General features: G+C 42.4%; 1 protein-coding gene across 1 annotated transcript in view; it reads right to left on the bottom strand.

The window, feature by feature from the left end:
* The window catches only part of LOC311225952 (26S proteasome non-ATPase regulatory subunit 4-like), a gene marked incomplete at its 3' end in the record, with an annotated part of 130,436 nt that overhangs the window by 95,303 nt on the left and 15,307 nt on the right, over window positions 1–19,826 (bottom strand). Inside the window, exon 2 of the mRNA XM_084311339.1 lies at window positions 16,634–16,745. Within this exon, the coding sequence (XP_084167465.1) occupies window positions 16,634–16,745 (112 nt within the window). The remainder of the gene's footprint in view (window positions 1–16,633; window positions 16,746–19,826) is intronic.

The raw sequence follows: 19,826 nt of genomic DNA, 5'->3' as shown, positions 1-19,826 counted from the left end.
CGCGTGCCGTGGGCTTGTCGGTACCGGGTGTGGTGAATGGGTTGTGCCGGGACGGAGAGGACGTTCGGTGGATGGACTGAGGATGAAAGTTGTTGCGTGTTGGAACCTTCAGTCAGGCTATAGCTATGTTGGCTAGTAGCTTGGCTGGGGGCAGGGACAGCTGACTAGCGTCCCTGCCCGTTGTCGGGTGCTAACGTGTGGCGGATGGACTGGGAGCGGACTCCCAGGTTCATCCCAATGGGGGGGACAATATCATGATGGGACTGGTGAACTTTCTCCACGGTCGTCTCCTTCCTCTTGGACCTGACTCTGCGTTAGGGTGAGTTTTTGGTGCGGTCTGCTCTGTTCCCGCTGTGGATCTCTCTCTCTCTCTCTCTCTCTCTCTCTCTCTCTCTCTCTCTCTCTCTCTCTCTCTCTCTCTCTCTCTCTCTCTCTCTCTCTCTCTCGCGCTCTCTCTCTCTTGCTCTCTCTTGCTCTCTCTCCCTTGCTCTCTCGCGCTCTCTCTCTTGCTCTCTTGCGCTCTCTCTCTCTCGCTCTCTCTCTCGCTCTCTCTCTCGCTCTCTCTCTCTCTCTTGCTCTCTCTCTCGCTCTCTCTCTCTCTTGCTCTCAATTCAATTCAATTCAATTCAATTCAATTCAATTCAATTCAATTCAAATGGGCTTTATTGACATGGGAAACATACGTTTACATTGCCAAAGCCAAACAAAACAAAACAATCAAACAGAGAAAACAAAATAAATCAGTACATTACAGACGGAATTTCTAGTACAGTCTTTATGGTGGTTGCATTCCGCTGGATGTCCTTTTCTTGTCACAGCAGCTCACAAATCTTGCTGCTGTGTTTGCACATTCTTGTATTTCTCCCAGTAGGTATGGGAGTTTTGAGTTATTGTCCATGTTTTCAAAGTCTCTTTGGGTGTTTGCAATTTGTGGGAAGTATATGTCTCTGATGTCTTGGTATAGTGGGCAAGTTGTTAAGAAGTGGAGCTCGGTTTCCACCTCATCTTGTGTGCAGTGGGTGCATAGTCTGTCTTCTCTTGGGAGCCAGGTCTGCCTATGGTGGCCTTTCTCAATGGCTAGGCTGTGCTCGCTGAGTCTGTACCTAGTCAAGGATCTTCTTAGTCTTAGGCTCTCTCTCTCTGGCGCTCTCTCTCTCTCACTCTCTCTATCCCTCTCTCTCTATCTCGCTCTCTCTCCCTCCCTCTATCTATATCTCTCTCTTTCTCTCTCTCTATCTCTCTCTCTCTTTCTCTCTCTATATCTACCTATCTGGCTTTGGGCTTGTTTGTCAGGTTCCGGGGGTGTTTTGTGCATTTTCCCTGTTGCTGCCGGGTGTGCGACTGTGCAGGTGCATTGCCACTAAGCCTCGGGCAGCGCTATTATTTAAGGATGCGTTGACTGTATCATATGCCCAGCCTCGGGCAGCGCTATTATTTGGGAATGCGTTGACTGTGTCATGTGCCCAGCCTCGGGCAGCGCTACTATTTAAGAATATGTTGACTGTATCTGTGTGCCCAGCCTCGGGCAGCGCTATTGTTTAGGAGTATGTTGGCTGTATAAAAAAATTTAAAATAAAAAATACAAATAAAAATTTATATTAATTTTTATTTTTGTTTGCCTTTGGGGGGGGGGGGGACTCGCGTTTGGAACTTGCACAGTGCGTCGCATTTCTCCCAGACGGCACTGGTTGCGTGATATAATTTACAATCTATTTGCACGCTGTTCCAATTAAGTTTGAAATTTCATCAAGCTAACAGACATCCTTGTCAGTAAAGCTATAAATCATCCATGTGAAAGGATAAGGTGTTATTGTTTTGAGAGACAACTTCCTCAATCTTGTCAGGCAATAACTTTAATAACTGGCAGAAAGTTGCTGTATGAGTAGCTTTTAAAATCGACGCTCACAGCAGGAGCTGTAAAACCCACCTCACCCATGCCCATTTTGACAACCTAGGATGGCTTAGAGTAGACGACAGAGTACAGCAACTTGCAATGGGACTGGTCTACAAGATACACTACACCACTAAGGTACCCATGTACATGTCAAAATACTTCCCAAAGGTCAGTGAATACCACGACCACAACACCAGAGGGAATTCCACAAATCATGTTCATCCCAGATTCGGCACAAACAAGGGTCTAAACACGTTTAGCAATTATACCACATCAATGTGGAACGCCCTACCCACAGCCGTAAACAAATGTGAATCCCTACCCACCTTCAAAACCGCTCTCAAAGAGCACCTATACTGGAGGCTGCAATTTGAAACTATCCCCCATAAATGTCCAAAACCCCCTCCCACCCACCCACCCCCTCCTAATGTACAGTTTCCTCCCCCTCGTATGTATATATTATCTGTTAGGATCTCTGTTTAACAGTACTGTATATTTGCATATCTTGTATGTCACAAATGTAACAGTACTCTATACCTGTATGTCATGTATTGTCATAAATGTCATGATATATATCTGTATATCTGTATGGCCCCCGTAAATGTACAAACCCCCCCTCCCACCCACCCACCCCCTCCTAATGTACAGTTTCCTCCCCCTCGTATGTATATATTTTCTGTTCGAATTTTCTGTTAGGATAACAGTACTGTATATTTGCATATCTTGTATTTCACAAATGTAACAGTACTGTATACCTGTATGTCATGTATGTCAGAAATTTCAAGATATATATCTATATGTTGCGTATGTCATTAATGTCATTATGAATTGAAAATGGGGGACCCTGATGTAAACAAGACGAAAGTCTTTCTCTGGTCTGCATCCCCTTTGTGTGTATTGAATTGTACCCATTCTGCAATCTGTTAATAAAGTTTTCAATCAATCAATCAATCAATCAATCAATCAATCAATCAATCAATCAGCAATATGGGTGAATGCCTATTGTTGACCAAACCAACAAATTTTAGTTTTTATATGCAAAGCGCCTCTATGACTGACAATGTCACTCACTCACTCACTCACTGTTGTGGAAATTATATTAAAAACAAAGGATGAGCCGTTGTGAAATCATTCTGAGTCAAGTTATTAAAAAAAGAAACATAGTTTATTCATCTGTGGTGTTAACAGAATTCGGCAATAGGGCAACAATAATGTGGTCAAGAGGCATGGTTTCTATCTTGAGCCTGAACTGGCGTGGTTTCTTTTATTCACATGGAAAGAGCAGCAGTAACATACAGGTCTTCTCTCACTGAGAGACATTGGGGGAGAGAACGAAGTGGGAGGATACATTTGCTTTTATACTCTCCACGAGGTGGTGTACCTGGGCGGTTCTGCCTAGAGCGCCCTCTAGTGGGAACAGATATATATGCAACTAGACAGTCACTGGTGGAGACAGTCATAATATGCAGGTAAACAGTTACTAGTGTAAACAGCCATATGTACAGTTAGACAGTTACTAACAATCCTACACAGAACCTCTGATCTCAACACTCCCACTTAGGTTTGCATTAGGATACTGGCTGACTTCTTGGAAAAACATTTTACAAAGGAAATAATATAATCCCAAAAACATCAATAGGTTATGACAGTCAATATCTTCACATTAAACATGACCTTTGCCAATCCCTTCAATTTTTATTTGAAACAGGCTCCCTCATAGTATCTATTACTCTGTCGTCCATTGGACAGTAAACCGGTGTCATTCTTTCTTATCTGATGACATACCTGATGAGATGATATTATTTGTAATGACATGTTTACATCTATATTAACATATTGGGTTCCTAGCAATCACAATGGTCCCCTGGTTGTCCTCATAAACAACAGTCTCCATATATACACAATGTTCATCATTTTAAACGGTTTTGACAGAACGCCCATTCTTCAAAAACACCATATTCGGTATAGAGGATACATTTCAATTACCTACTGCATTTTGAGCAATACATTCATAACCTTATCTTCATCACTTGCTCTAGATAAACACATTTTGCATTGTCATAGCTAGAAACATATACTCAGCTCCACAGGCTGATAGTATCACTGTAGGCTCTAAGCCTTAAACCTTTGTTGTCGGGGAGCTCCAGTAGCTCACCACGTACCTCGAGCGCTATTTCGGCGCCGGGGACAACCGTGCTCGTCACGGATCTGGGGTTTAGCGAGTTCGAATCCCGGACTGCAGCCGTGCCTTTCCCAGAGTGTCTTCCCCCCCATCTGTACCCCTTCAGCCTGTTTCTGTCGGTCATTCTTGACCAGAGTAAATGCGATAAACACTAAAAAGAGCCAGGGGAATGGCCAAAGTTAAAAAAAAAAAAAAAAACCTTTGTTGTCTTTTCTGAAACACTGCTGTCCGTCTGCAGCACCTCAGAAAAACATATTTTTGACGTAGTTCAATGATTCTCTGTGGTGTCAACAAAAATACTATGACACTCTTACTCACTACAGAACATATGTCAGGGCGAGTACAGGTTGTCTAACAGAATGAAGCTACCCACAGTTTATCTATACATTTCTTACGTCAGTCAAAAACATCTCAGGACCTTTCCCACATATCTCTTCTGAGATATTTCCACACAGTTGGCAGACTGTTCGAAGTACATACCTATAAAATGGTTTAACCTTCCTAGGTCTTTCCATTTGTGGTCTGGAGCGATGATCAAATCCTCCACCTCTGTATTTTAAACATAGATCCTCTTTTGTATTTAAATATTGAATCACCTCTGTACTTAAACATTGTAAACCACCCACCTCTGTACTTAAACATGGGGTTTAAACTAGGGATGCTCGATATTGGCTTTTTTACCGATATTCCGATATTGTCCAACTCTTAATTTCCGATACCGATATCAACCGATATCAACCGATACCGATATATGCAGGGTTCCCCCCCCCCCCCCCCAAAAAACTGAATAATTTCAGGTAACTAATAATTTCACTGGATATATATATAACAAATATTGTTATTGTTTTTTTCTTTTTTTAAACCGATACCGATATTTTCCGATATCACATTTTACTGCCGATATCGGCCGATAATATTGGTCGGCCGATAATATCGGACATCCCTAGTTTAAACATAAGATCCATTTCAGTATTTTAAACATGGTAACTCATCCACCTCTGTACTTAAACATGGGACACATTTCTGTATCTAAACGTGGAACCAAACATAGGACTCATTTCATTATTCAAACATGGTCTCTAGTCAGACTTTCAAACCTGGATTCTACTCCTCCTGTATTTAACCTTGGAGTGTCCTCCCTCAGCATTTAAGCAATTAGTCACCCTTCTTCATTATTTAAACATGGGGTACTCTCCTTCAGCATTTAAGCAATTTTCTACGAACCATACTTTGTATTTACCGTGGTCTTCAATACCCTCCTGGCTTGAATGCAAACATTTCCCTCCCACTGACTGTCTGCCCTCTGGTAACTTGGTTGAATACATCCATTTCCCTCCCACTGTATGTCTGCCCTCTTCGGGGGACAATGTGGCCTCTTTAAAGGTCGGGTTTACCCCACTGACTACCCTGTAGTAGTACTCAACGGGGGTAGGTGTATTGTCCTCCTCGTCACTCCCTTTCCTGGCATAGCCTGTCAGACATTCTGGGGGTTTGTGTTCTCTTGGGGGATACCTCCCACTGCTTGAGGCACTTGACGTCACCCTCAGGTGCTCCTCGTCATCGCCCTCTGGGGGTTGCTGACTGTCTGTCTGCACTACTGTACTAAGTACACTGGGGTGATGTGTTTCTGTTTCTACACACCTTGCTCTGGAGTCCAGCTCTGGCTCCTCTGTCTGTGTCTCGCTCTCACAGGTTGTCTTCGTGACAAACTTGACTAGCATGTGTTTCTGCACTCTCCCGTTACCGGGATGATAAACTAGGAAAGCAGGGCTTCCTTTGTCGTGTCCTACGAAAAATCCTTTTACACCCTTGGACTTGGGTTTTCCCCTGTCCTGCAGGTGCGCATAACACACTGATCCAAATCGGTGCATTCTGGCTAGATTACACTTCTTTCCTGTCAGCGCTGTTACAGGCTCTTAGTTAGGTTACTATCTGCTAGCTTACACCTAGCCATTTCGAAAAGGGTGTGCCATTCCCTCTCTGCCACCCCGCTCTGGTGGGGGGGATATGGACGTGACGTCTCGTATTTTATCTTATACCTTCTCAATAGTGATTGGAACTCTCTATTTGCAAACTCGGTTTTGTGGTCGGATCTCAGACATCTTACTGTGCCATAAGGGGTTACGTCTGCCAGGAATTTCTCTGTGGCCTGGAGTGTGTCACTATTTGCTTTTAGGAAGTAAACAAACACGGCCCCTGTATTAGGGCGATATGGCCAAAAACGTTATTGTGATAAAATAATACAATTATTTTCATATAACTCGATATCGATAATTACCGTCGATATAAATTTCTGTCAAGTTTAATTAACTTCTTATGCCCGGCGCGACGGGCTATTAATAGACTCACTTGTTTTGATGCGGTAGAACGAAGCCGTCACTACGAGACGAGTTGGAGCCGTCTCGTGTCGAGCGAGCCAACCCTTTGAGAAGCGTTGTGGTCCCGGCTTGAATTCTCCATGAATGTGTCAAAGTCCATAATCCATATAAATCCATTTTGTTATATCCAACACAGTCTGAATGAATGTTTCTTCCTTGTGATTATGCCGCGTGATTATTTTCAAACCACCAAAACCAGGGAGGGGCAACTGGCGGCCCGCGGGCCGCATGCGGCCCTCACCGACGTTCCATGCGGCCCCAGGCCAATATTAAAAAAAACGCACAGGATTCGTCGGGCTTCTAAGGCAGAGTTGCGTTGAGTGTCCAATGCTGCACTGCATTATACATCAGGTAAGTTCGCTAACATAATTTCCATCTATTGTGGGTCACTAATAATGACCAATGCGAGTCGAGTGTAGTCAAATTATATGCGAGAGTCGTTAAATCGATTTTTTTTAATCTGATATAGGAGGCTCTCTGTGCCAAGAAGCTTGACTACAGCCATGTTATGGATTTGGTTACCAATGTTACCAATCTAATTCGTGGAGGCCAGGTCACTAAACCATAGAAAGTTTGTCTCCTTTTTGGAAGAGATGGACACTGATTATGGCGACTTGCAGCTACACACAGAAATCCGATGGCTGAGCCGTGGGAAGTGCTTGGAGAGGTTTTTTGCGCTGCGTAAAGAAATCCCCACATTCTTGGATGAGCAACTGACAAGCGACACAAGCGCATACTGCACTAAACTCAGAGATACAGCGTTTCTCTGTGACATGGCCTTCCTCACGGATATCACTTCGCACCTTAATCGCCTCAATTTGCAATTGCAGGGAAGAAATCAAACGGTATCGGATCTCTATGCACACATGAACGCCTTTAAGATGAAACTTGCCCTTTTCAAACATTGCCTTTTATCTGACCACCCGGACTTGTCCACACACTTTTCTGCATGTGAAGAAATGCGCACAGAGATGCGCACAGCTGACCCCAAATATAAGGACACATTCGGAAAGTACACGAGCGACATTGAAACACTGCAAATGCAATTCAATGATCGGTTTGAAGATTTCAATGGCATGCAGTCACAGATAGCGCTGTTTGTCGACCCCCTCACCGCTACGGTGTCAGAGCAGCCCCCACTGTTGCAGCTTGAACTGTGCGAGCTACAGTCAGATCCTTTTTTTCAAGCAAAGAGAAATGAGAGGGGAATTTCGTTTTGGAAACTGCTACCTGAGCCCCGCTTCCCACTCCTCAGGGACTTTGCCCTCTCTATGGCCAGTATGTTTGGGAGCACATACATATGTGAGAGCAATTTCTCAAACATGAAGCACATCAAGTCAAAGGAGAGAAACAGGCTGTCAGATGAAACATTATTTCATCTGATGCAGATCGCATGCACAAACATTGACGTTGACATTCCTGCTATTGTGCGCCAACAAGAGAGACCACAAGTGTCTCATTAAAGACAGGGGGGGGGGAGATGATGAAGAGGTGTAGAGGGGGGGAAGGAGATGATGAAGAGGTGTAGAGAGGGGGGGAGAGAGGATGAAGAGGTGTAGAGAGGGGGGGGGGAGATGATGGAGAGGTGTAGAGAGGGGACCATTATTATTATTATTATAACCATTATTGACCCACTGTGGGGCGAGGGTGAATGTCATGCCAATTTGATGAAGGGTCAATGGGAGGCATGTAGTATTGCACTTTACTTTACTTGCACTTTACTTTTGTAGTGTTCAGATAACACTAATAACACAAACACAAAGCAGCATTCCTGCTGCATTTCACTACAACAGTAAATCAAAAGTGCAATAATAAATGATTTTGTTAAATGTATAAACTTTTATCCTGCTACTAAACAAAACATTCCTGAGTGCTTCATATCCATAACATGCATTTCAGTGTTATAATGTTTTGTTTAGTAGCAGGATAAAAGTTTATACATTTAACAAAATCATTTATTATTGCACTTTTGATTTACTGTTGTAGTGAAATGCAGCAGGAATGCTGCTTTGTGTTTGTTGAGCAGTGGGCTTTAAGTTCATACATTTATTTTATTAGAAGCCTTAATTATAATTGATAATTTTTGTATATATTTGGGGTTACACAGCAATACTTTTAAATCCAGCTGTTTATAAATTCATAAAGTTGAAATTGCATTACTAAATGCATTTGAAATGGAATAAAAACAAAGTTACAACAAATTATAATTGTTTATATACCTTATTTATCACATCTGTGACTATTATGGGCTATTTGAGTGATGGGGTACTACTGGCGGGACTGCCGATAAACAATGCGGCCCCCCAGATTGATTGTGGAAATTGTGTGGCCCTCACCATATACAAAGTTGCCCACCCCTGACCAAAACTGAATGTCTTGTCTCGAGTTGATGTCGTCATCAGTCCGCGCACCTTCTTCTACGCAGTACACACGGCCCAGTGCATAGATTATTATATTCCACCAGGGGGCAACCTACCGCCACTGGATCATATGCATAGAATGGAACACTGTTTGGTCCAAGCTTGGAAGATCGATATATCGAAACTTTGCGACCACGTTTCATGTTTATTTCGAGGAAATAATTTATCGCGATGATTATCGTTATCGTTTTATCGCCCAGCCCTACCCTGTATACACGTCTGTAAAAGACTGTACATACCTAAAACCTCCTATGGGCTCATTGGTTACTGGGCCTGCTAGGTCCATGTCAATTAGTGCAAGTGGTACCGTTACTCTGTCTGTGGGATTTCTGTATCTTGGTTGGGTAAACTTCCTCGTTTTGCACATTGGGTGCGTCGTCCCACGTCATCAACGACAGGAGTCGGTTCAAGAACTTTGACAACACTTTCCACCCGGAGAGGCACTGCATGGAGCTGCCGGACGGTAGACGCACCTACGGATTGGCGCAAGAGAGGGGAGACGCACAGGTATGCCTCACGGACAGTAAGGGGCGCTGGCGTACGGTGGCGCTAAAGAACGCTCTATACGTACCATCGTTCCCACAAGGACTATTCTCAGTAATAGCTGCTACTGCAAGCGGTGCCAAGGTATTCTTAGATAAAGGTACAAATATTCTTGTAGAACCTGACGGTACCCGGTTTGACATAAAGATGTACCAGAGAATATATTATCTGAAAACGGAGTATAATGACAACGACCAGTGTGATGATAATAATGATGTGTGTAGCGAGACGGCAAGTCACGATATTCAGACATGGCACGAGATTATGGGTCATTGTAATTACGAGGATTTACTGAAATTGCAAATAGTGTCAGAGGGCATGCACATTGAAGGGGAAAAGCGTAGACCTGACAAAAATTGTGCAATGTGCAAAACGGGGAAGTTTACCCAACCGAGATACAGAAATCCCACAGACAGAGTAAGGGTACCACTTGCACTAGTTGACATGGACCTAGCAGGCCCAGTAAGCAACAAGTCCATAGGAGGTCTTAGGTATGTACAGTCTTTTACAGACGTGTGTACAGGGGCAGTGTTTGTTTACTTCCTCACACACTCCAGGCTACAGAGAAATTCCTGGCAGACGTAGCCCCTTATGGTACAGTAAGATGTCTGAGATCCGACCACAAAACCGAGTTCGCAAACAGAGAGTTCCAATCACTATTGAGAAGGTATAAGATAAGATACGAGACGTCACGTCCATATCCCCCACACCAGAGCGGTGTGGCAGAGAGGGAATGGCACACCCTTTTCGAAATGGCTAGGTGTAAGCTAGCAGATAGTAACTTACCTAAGAGCCTGTGGCATTATGCGGTGCAAGAACCCGCTTACACCAGAAACAGGTGCTTTAATAAGCACTCGGGCACCACCCCGTATACAGCACTGACAGGAAAGAAGTGTAATCTAGCCAGAATGCACCGATTTGGATCAGTGTGTTATGCGTACCTGCAGGACAGGGGAAAACCCAAGTCCAAGGGTGTAAAAGGATTTTTCGTAGGACACGACAAAGGAAGCCCTGCTTTCCTAGTTTATCATCCCGGTAACAGGAGAGTGCAGAAACACATGCTAGTCAAGTTTGTCACGAAGACAACCTGTGAGAGCGAGACACAGACAGAGGAGCCAGAGCTGGACTCCAGAGCAAGGTGTGTAGAAACAGAAACACATCACCCCAGTGTACTTAGTACAGTCATGCAGACAGACAGTCAGCAACCCCCAGAGGGCGATGAAGGGAGCACCTGAGGGTGACGTCAAGTGCCCCAAGCAGTGGGAGGTATCCCCCAAGGGAACACAAACCCCCAAAATATCTGACAGACTATGCCAGGAAAGGGAGTGACGAGGAGGACAATACACCTACCCCCGTTGAGTACTACTACAGGGTAGTCAGTGGGGTAAACCCGACCTCTAAAGAGACCACATTGTCCCCCGAAGAGGGCAGACATACAGTGGGAGGGAAATGTTTGCATTCAAGCCAGGAGGGTATTGAAGACCACGGTAAATACAAAGTATGGTTCTTGGAAAATTGCTTAAATGCTGAAGGAGGGTACCCCATGTTCAAATAATGAAGAACGGTGACTAATTGCTTAAATGCTGAGGGAGGACACTCCAAGGTTAAATGCTGAAGGAGTAGAATCCAGGGCCCTCATTCATCAACGTGTTCTACGCACAGATCTGTGCTTACCCTGTGCGTACGATCATTTCTAAGCAAAGAGTGGGATTCATCAATTTCAACTTGAACTTGACTTCGTGCTTACATCTACGCACAGTTCAGACCTGGCGTACCTAGCGCCCAGTGGTAGAATATATTATTACAACAGGGAAATGAGCTTCTGTGCATAATAACACTGGCATGTTCTGTACGAACCGTAGTTCATTATAGTTCATTGTAAAATAGCAACAGTAGTGTAATTATGGTCAAAACCAGGGGCGGAGCTATAGGCGCGGCAGGGGAGGCAGCGGCCTTAGGGCCCGCCCACCGTCTGGCGGGAGGGGGGGCCCGGGCCCCGGCCCCCCCTCCGGCCCCGGGCCCAGGCCCGGGACTGAATGGAGTTGCCGTTCGCGTGTGGGACTGGATCGAACACAACTGGTGGTAACGGCAACTGGGACTGGTGCGTTTGTTTTGATTCTAGGCTCCTCCCGTTTTGCCAGTACTGTGGTACGAGTACGACTGATAGCGTGTGGTTTAGGAACAGGGCGTTTTGCACAAATCCAGCGCTCCCTTTCCTTGGCTGTGACGTATTTTTCTCTGATGTCGCGTTCACGTTACGTGGGAAGAATCGGAAGAATCAGCTTCCGACTGGGAAAAACCATTCACGTCAGCCTCCTAGTTGTAATTCCTACTAGGACATATGGGATTTTTTATAGACCCCGATATCTCCCACTTCGCGTCACGAATTGCGGAAGTATGGATGTGGGCGTTTTGATCGAGTCAATGCGTGAAGGCTTCCTAGTTGTAGCAACGAGATGTCCTCTGGTTCTTCCGCTTCTTCCCACGTAACGTGAACGCGACATCAGAGAAACACAACATAATAAGTCACCTGAAACATGAATGAATGAAAACTTTATTAACAGATTGCAGAATGGGTACAGTACAGTACAGCTCAATACATACAATTGTTAAGGGGATGCAGACCAGAGAAAGACTTTCGTCTTGTTTACATCAGGGTCCCCCACATCACCACCGTGGTGTATTAAAATCCGACGACGCCGAGCAGCTAAAGGGGACATTTACCAGCACAAAGTGTGGATATATTATGATTTAACAAGTCTTATCTGTCCAGGACGATGACAACATTATTGCAGGTAAGCTACCTAGTACTACTAACGTTATCACGCTAGCTTGGATGCTAACTAACGTAATGTGAATGAATGAATGAAAACTTTATTTAACAGATTGCAGAATGGGTACAATACAGTACGGCTCGTTAAGGGGATGCAGACCAGAGAAAGACGTTTGTCTTGTTTACATCAGGGTCCCCCATTTTCAATTCATAGTGATCATAGAAAACATATACGTTACCACCTAGCCACAATCTATGGTATTTCTAGGTTACCACATGGGTGGCGCATGTGAACACTTTGTGAATTATGTGAGGGTGTATCATGATGATGGTAATTTGGCACTTAACGAACGTTACCTATCTCTTTGCCGTTTTGCATAGTGCACTGCATAGTACCAGAGATGACAAAAGTTATGTGGTAACATAGGTCGCATCACTGCCAGTAGTCGGCATATTACCCAATTCTGACTCTGGTATTAGTCAACTAACGTACTGTTAGCCAGCTACTGTAATAACGAAACTGAAATATCTAATGATGATAGTCAATCATAAAGACAGAAAACACTCTCATCACAGACAAGCTGGATCTGGCCAAATACCTAAACATGTCATGGTGAATGAATGAAAACTTTATTTAACAGATTGCAGAATGGGTACAATACAGTACAGCTCAATACATACAATTGTTAAGGGGATGCAGACCAGAGAAACACTTTCGTCTTGTTTACATCAGGGTCCCCCATTTTCAATTCATTATAACATAATGACATACAGATAGACAGTAGTGCTACATCTATACATGACATACCAGATTTGCAAATACAGTACTGTTTGTGATACGAAAAGAGTCCAGAAAAGAGAGTATATACATTTGACGTATTATTATTGTATTGTGATATGTTTTGTTTCATGTTGGATTTTTTTTTTTTTTTTTTTTTTTTTTTTTTTAATAATACAATAAATATCGGGGGGGGGGGGGGCCCGAGCTGTCAATCTCGCCTCGGGGCCCGTGGGGCATTCCAACCGCCACTGGTCAAAACCCTATAAATAGCATTTGGAATAATAGATCTTTCTCTCAGAATGAATGCAGCATGGTTTATATAGCGTTATCGGAATATACGGGGTGTAGGCTACTGACTGACTGCGCTCCGCGTAGCTTGCTTGATTGATTGATTGAAAAGTTTATTAACAGATTGCAGAATGGGTACAGTACAGTACAGCTCAGTACATACAATTGTTAATTGGGGATGCAGACCAACTTTCGTCTTGTTTACATCAGGGTCCCCCATTTTCAATTCATCATAAATCATAAAGCTCAACTCGTTATTATTTTGCGCACAGACCGCCGAAACACGGGAACGTTTTGATTATATTTAAAAGGCTTTACGTTAAATGAAACAAGTGGAATTTCGAAGCTGTAAGCAGAATAAGTCATATGAATATAGTGTTCTTCCCCCTTTTTACTGTATAAGAAAGAATAGAAAACGCATTGCAATGACACCATGCAGATAGTGGACAGACTATATGATGGGATTCAAGTTCGCGTTTTTGTTGCTCATAGGCATGCTGTCAGAGTATGATATCTTAATCAAACATTCTAGAACATTTGTCGTCACAGATCATGTCCTAATAGAACATAGGCTATGGCATGGATCGTGATATTGTGTGGACTGTTATTATTACTGTACACCGGTACCACCCATTGTGACAACAGCCTTGTGAGTCCCGCACACAAACATGATGGAATTCAAGTTCATGTATTGAAAGGCAGCTGGCTACATCATACATGCAGTGAGATTCATTGTTCTTGTATATGCTCTCGTATTATATTGTTTATATAGGCTACCCAATACTGACATCAAAATAGATTGTAGTATGCCTCTAGAAATCATATGCAGCAGGTAGAAAATTGACGGGAGATCCATCGCGATTTGGAATAGAATTGAGGAGAACTTTAATCCCAGTATTAATCAAATAACACGGGAAAAGGCAGTCATATTCCAGCGCGGTCTTTATTAGCCGACAACAAAATAGATGCCTCTAAAAATCATATAGCCAATCGAACACAACTAATAAAGGCATTCATATTACAGCACGGTTATAATGACACACAACCAACGCCAAACAGTGGTCAACGAACGGTCTTTATTAGTATTTTGAGCTGTCCAGGCAGAATTGCAGCAATGGTCTTAGGGAGCCGTTGATATCTGACATCACCGTTTACAAATCCGCCTTTTATTTATCCCATAATACGCAATAGTGTCTTCTTGGTTCGACAGCAGTGAATTCTCCGTGGAGTTTCTCAGGGTTCCGCTCGGGTCAGTCCATTATTTCACATCCCATGGGGGGTGTTTCCTCACTTTCATGACCATATATGGATAATCATGCACGAGCATTGACGGTAGAACAAAGTGGTATTCATCAACACGGAGGAGCATAGAGCCTGCGTACGCAGTGTGTGATGAATCCCGACTTCCCTGTGCGTACACTAGTTCTACATTCCGTGCTTACGTGTGGAAATAGAAATGTTCTATGCACACTATTGATGAATGAGGGCCCAGGTTTGAATGTCTGGCTAGAGACCATGTTTGAATACTGAAATGAGTCCTATGTTTGGTTCCACGTTTAGATACAGAAATGGGTCCCATGTTTAAGTACAGAGGTGGATGAGTTACCATGTTTAAAATACTGAAGTGAATCTTATGTTTAATCCCATGTTTAAGTACAGAGGTGGGTGATTTGCAATGTGTAAATACAAAAGAGGATCTATGTTTAAAAATACAGAAGTGGAGGATTTGATCATCGCACCAGACAACAATAGAAAGACCTAGGCCAGGGGTGGCCAACCAGTCAAAGACTAAGAGCCACAAAAATTACTGTGGTACCACAAAGAGCCACACCATATACCAGCGTTTCTCAACCTTTTTTTTCAGTCACGGTACCCTCTGGCCTCTGATGTTGCTAATGTCTTTTTTATTTGGGCCTCACAGGGTTAAAAGTACCCTGTGAGACCCACAGTTGCAAAATTACAAAATCACTTTTAGCCATTTAAAAAAATTATGTTTATTTAAAAAATGTTAAAGGGGAAGTATTTTACAATTTCTTTCACTATTTGGGCACTTTTACACAATTCCTGTGAGTCTATGGAACATCTAGGTTTATTTTTTTTTAAATGCATTGTTTTGTATTTCTAATCAAGTACTAAAAACCGCATTTTTCTACCTCAAGATCTTAAGCCGTTTTGAGGCTGGGCTCCAACCACTGTGTGGCCAGGTGCCAACTGCCACATCAACTGCCACATTATTATGCAGCTGAGAAATCTCTGACATCACAGATATGCACATTTTCAGATGACTCAGTTCAGTGAGGGTGAATATTGTGAGAGGAGAATTGGAAGAATTCGCCAATATGAGAATTAGAGACATATATCCTATTAATATAAGTCCCCATAGCTAAGAAACAATGATAAACACTGAAAAAAGCCATTTATAAGATAGTTCCCCTTTAAGCACATGTATAGTCAATTGGTCCTGTTGTTCAGCCTCACAATGCTATTTGATAGTAAATGTGTTTATACGTCCCACCCTCTGGCCTCTGAAGTTGCTAATTTCTTTTTAATTTGGGCCTCACAGGGTTAACCTCTTAAGCCCGAGATATACAGTAAAAGTGTATATTTTCAGCATTACGTTTGTTTACCAATTATTTTAACTGTTATTAGTGAAATATAAGATTATAGAAATCTCAGGGCATTTAGTCGTAAACCGGCGCATATCGACAGGAGGAAGTGGCACAGCCAAAAGTGAGTGTAGTCTTTTGAAGGAAGAGACTCAGGGCTTTCAAATTTCGAAAAACTACCCTACCCAGCTCACACCAGCCCCTGTCAATCATCTGACTTCTGGATTTACTTTTTAATTTCTCTTATTTTTTGGGATTATCTCCCACAAACCTGAACGTTATTGCCATAAAACAGAACGCAGTTAGTTTCTCTACCTTTCTGTGAACGTCTTGCAAAAAACGGTGTTGCAATATGATGAAAAATGGTGGAGAAATTTACATTATAAAAAAGATGGCAGAATTCAGTACTGTATCTACAAAACCTTCTGTTTAATCATCTTCCCTTTATTCATTTGCTTAGATTTTTCAGGTCTGGTCAATTTTAGCATGGTGTTATTTACAGTCAAAGATACAATTTTTTTTAAATAGAATTGATATTCTCCTTTGGTTCATTACAATTTACTCAAGCCTAGTAACAGACAAACTATTTCTGACACTGATCCATATATGTCCCTAGATTCAGATACCAAGAACATGCAAATGGACCATTTAAAAAAAAATTGTAAATGTTTATTCTACGTCCTTATGGAATGAGTGACATAAAAAAAAAAAAAAAAAAAAAAGTTTTTAATTTTTTTTTTAAAAGATTTGTGGATGGAAGAGCCGCACATTGACGGGCAAAGAGCCGCATGCGGCTCGCGAGCCGCGGGTTGGCCACCCCTGCTCTGGAGGAATTCTGGGTCCTGCATCACATCATAGTCATCCTCCTCCTTGGCTGATGCTGTGGTATTGTGGTGGATTTTTGACGTCTCCAGGGATGGTTAAATGAAATACAGAGACAAGAGATTGGCCTTAAATCAGAGTGCAAACCACCAGGTTCTCCACGGACATCCAGCAGCCTAAAACAGTGTCAAATATGCAGTGTCAAAGTACATTGACTCTTTCAGAGTTATTACAACAACAGTTTGAGTAAAATGCAGACAGTGTTGGTGAAATATTTCGTAGTTAATTGGCTGGTGTCATCACTACTCTGGGAAGCTCCGCCCATCTCCTTCTCTTGAAGAACGTCCAAGACACGCCATTTTCTTCACGTCGCGGCAGAGGTAACTCGGCAGGTAAGTTTCTCCTAATCACATATTAATTAATTAATTCGGTAACTATTGGCTTCCAGCAACTTGCAAGAGGTAATGTTAATGTTGTTAAATACAATGTGGAGGGGTGATTGTGAATTGTATCGTTTGGAAAAAAAGATCGATAAAAACACAGGGCGATACATTGGCTTATAGTAACAAACATTTGCACGCCATGTTCTGAGGTAAATGTGTGTACAGTATGAAATCAATTAACAGTTATTTGGCATTTTACCAACATTATTATTTTGTTAAGTCCACATATTTCGGCGACAGCCAAGAAGAGTGCACGCACGTGCGCCATTTCACATTGAGTCAGGCCTTGAACGTGAGCCAGCCCTTCGTGAGTTTTTTCAAATGTGTCTTGCTAGCTAATGTTAATGCGGGGAAATACCCTTGAATGATATAAGTAATCTGTACTATGAAATGGTGTGTTATGAGAGTGAGTGCATTAGAATGCATACAATATGGTTGATTGAGTTTAATGGAAGAAACACAGGGCGATACATTGGCTTAGTAACAAACATTTGCACGCCATGTTCTGAGGTAAATGTGTGTACAGTATGAAATCAATTAACAGTTATTTGGCATTTGACCAACATTATTATTTTGTTAAGTCCACAGATTTCGGCGACAGCCAAGAAGACTGCACGCACGTGCGCCATTTCACATTGAGTGAGGCCTTGAACGTGAGCCAGCCCTTCGTGAGTTTTTTCAAATGTGTCTTGCTAGCTAATGTTAATGCGGGGAAATACCCTTGAATGATATAAGTAATCTGTACTATGAAATGGTGTGTTATGAGAGTGAGTGCATTAGAATGCATACAATATGGTTGATTGAGTTTAATGGAAGAAACACAGGGAAAATGCAAGGAAGGCCCTGTTACCAAGCTGCTAACATTGGCTTAGTAACAAACATTTGCATGCCATGTTCTGAGGTAAATGTGTCCTACAGTATGAAATCAAGTAACAGTTATTTGGCATTTGACCAATGTTATTATTTTGTTAAGTCCACAGATTTCGGCGACAGCCAAGAAGACTGCACGTGCGCCATTTCACGTTGAGGGAGGCCTTGAACGTGAGCCAGCCTATACCCTTCGTGAGTTTTTTCAAATGTGTCTTGCTAATGTTAATGCGGGGAAATACCCTTGAATGATATAAGTAATCTGTACTATGAAATGGTGTGTTATGAGAGTGAGTGCATTAGAATGCATACAATATGGTTGATTGAGTTTAATGGAAGAAACACAGGGAAAATGCAAGGAAGGCCCTGTTACCAAGCTGCTAACATTGGCTTAGTAACAAACATTTGCATGCCATGTTCTGAGGTAAATGTGTCCTACAGTATGAAATCAAGTAACAGTTATTTGGCATTTGACCAATGTTATTATTTTGTTAAGTCCACAGATTTCGGCCACAGCCAAGAAGACTGCACGTGCGCCATTTCACGTTGAGGGAGGCCTTGAACGTGAGCCAGCCTATACCCTTCGTGAGTTTTTTTAAATGTGTCTTGCTAATGTTAATGCGGGGAAATACCCTTGAATGATATAAGTAATCTGTACTATGAAATGGTGTGTTATGAGAGTGAGTGCATTAGAATGCATACAATATGGTTGATTGAGTTTAATGGAAGAAACACAGGGAAAATGCAAGGAAGGCCCTGTTACCAAGCTGCTAACATTGGCTTAGTAACAAACATTTGCATGCCATGTTCTGAGGTAAATGTGTCCTACAGTATGAAATCAAGTAACAGTTATTTGGCATTTGACCAATGTTATTATTTTGTTAAGTCCACAGATTTCGGCGACAGCCAAGAAGACTGCACGTGCGCCATTTCACGTTGAGGGAGGCCTTGAACGTGAGCCAGCCTATACCCTTCGTGAGTTTTTTCAAATGTGTCTTGCTTGATTGATTGATTGAAAACTTTATTAACAGATTGCAGAATGGGTACAATACAGTACAGCTCAATACACACAATTGTTAAGGGGATGCAGACCAGAGAAAGACTTTCGTCTTGTTTACACCAGGGTCCCCCATTTTCAATTCATCAGGATGTTAATGCAGGGAAATACCCTTGAATGATATAAGTAATCTGTACTATGAAATGGTGTGTTATGAGAGTGAGTGCATTAGAATGCATACAATATGGTTGATTGAGTTTAATGGAAGAAACACAGGGAAAATGCAAGGAAAAAACCCTGGGTTATATAGCTCTCCTTTTTTTGTCTGTTTGCATCTGTGGGAAATTAGTGTCAGGCTTGAATATTCAGTGACTTTGTACTTATTATTTACCTTATTGGGGACATTGATCTAAGTAAAACATTTAATAATAACTTAACTTAGATCAATGTCCCCAATAAGGTAAATAATAAGTACAAAGTCACTGAATATTCCACCTGACACTAATTTCCCACACTTCCCTGTGTTCAAGTTGCCCACTCGTTGGTAACTCTCTTGCAGGCTTGCTGCAAGCATGCTGTTGAAAGTCCAACTGGGAGATGTCCAAAAGTTTGTTCGGATTACAGAAATAAATCTGATCGAGTTTCTGAGTGCAGGTAAGAAATTGGGATCATTGGGAAATTGTCCTCAATGTGATACTCAATGGTTATCCACTGGGTGGATCTGTGGCTTCATCTATTGTATTGCAGACAGCAATTATTCAAGATTAAGTGAATATTTAGTGAGTAGATTTAGAAATCACTGGATACATCCAATGACATTTCTGTTTACAAA

This window comes from Notolepis coatsorum (assembly GCF_963971535.1).
Source record: "Notolepis coatsorum genome assembly, chromosome: 3".
Taxonomy (NCBI): Eukaryota; Metazoa; Chordata; class Actinopteri; order Aulopiformes; family Paralepididae; genus Notolepis; species Notolepis coatsorum.
This window is presented reverse-complemented; position numbering and strand designations above follow the sequence as displayed.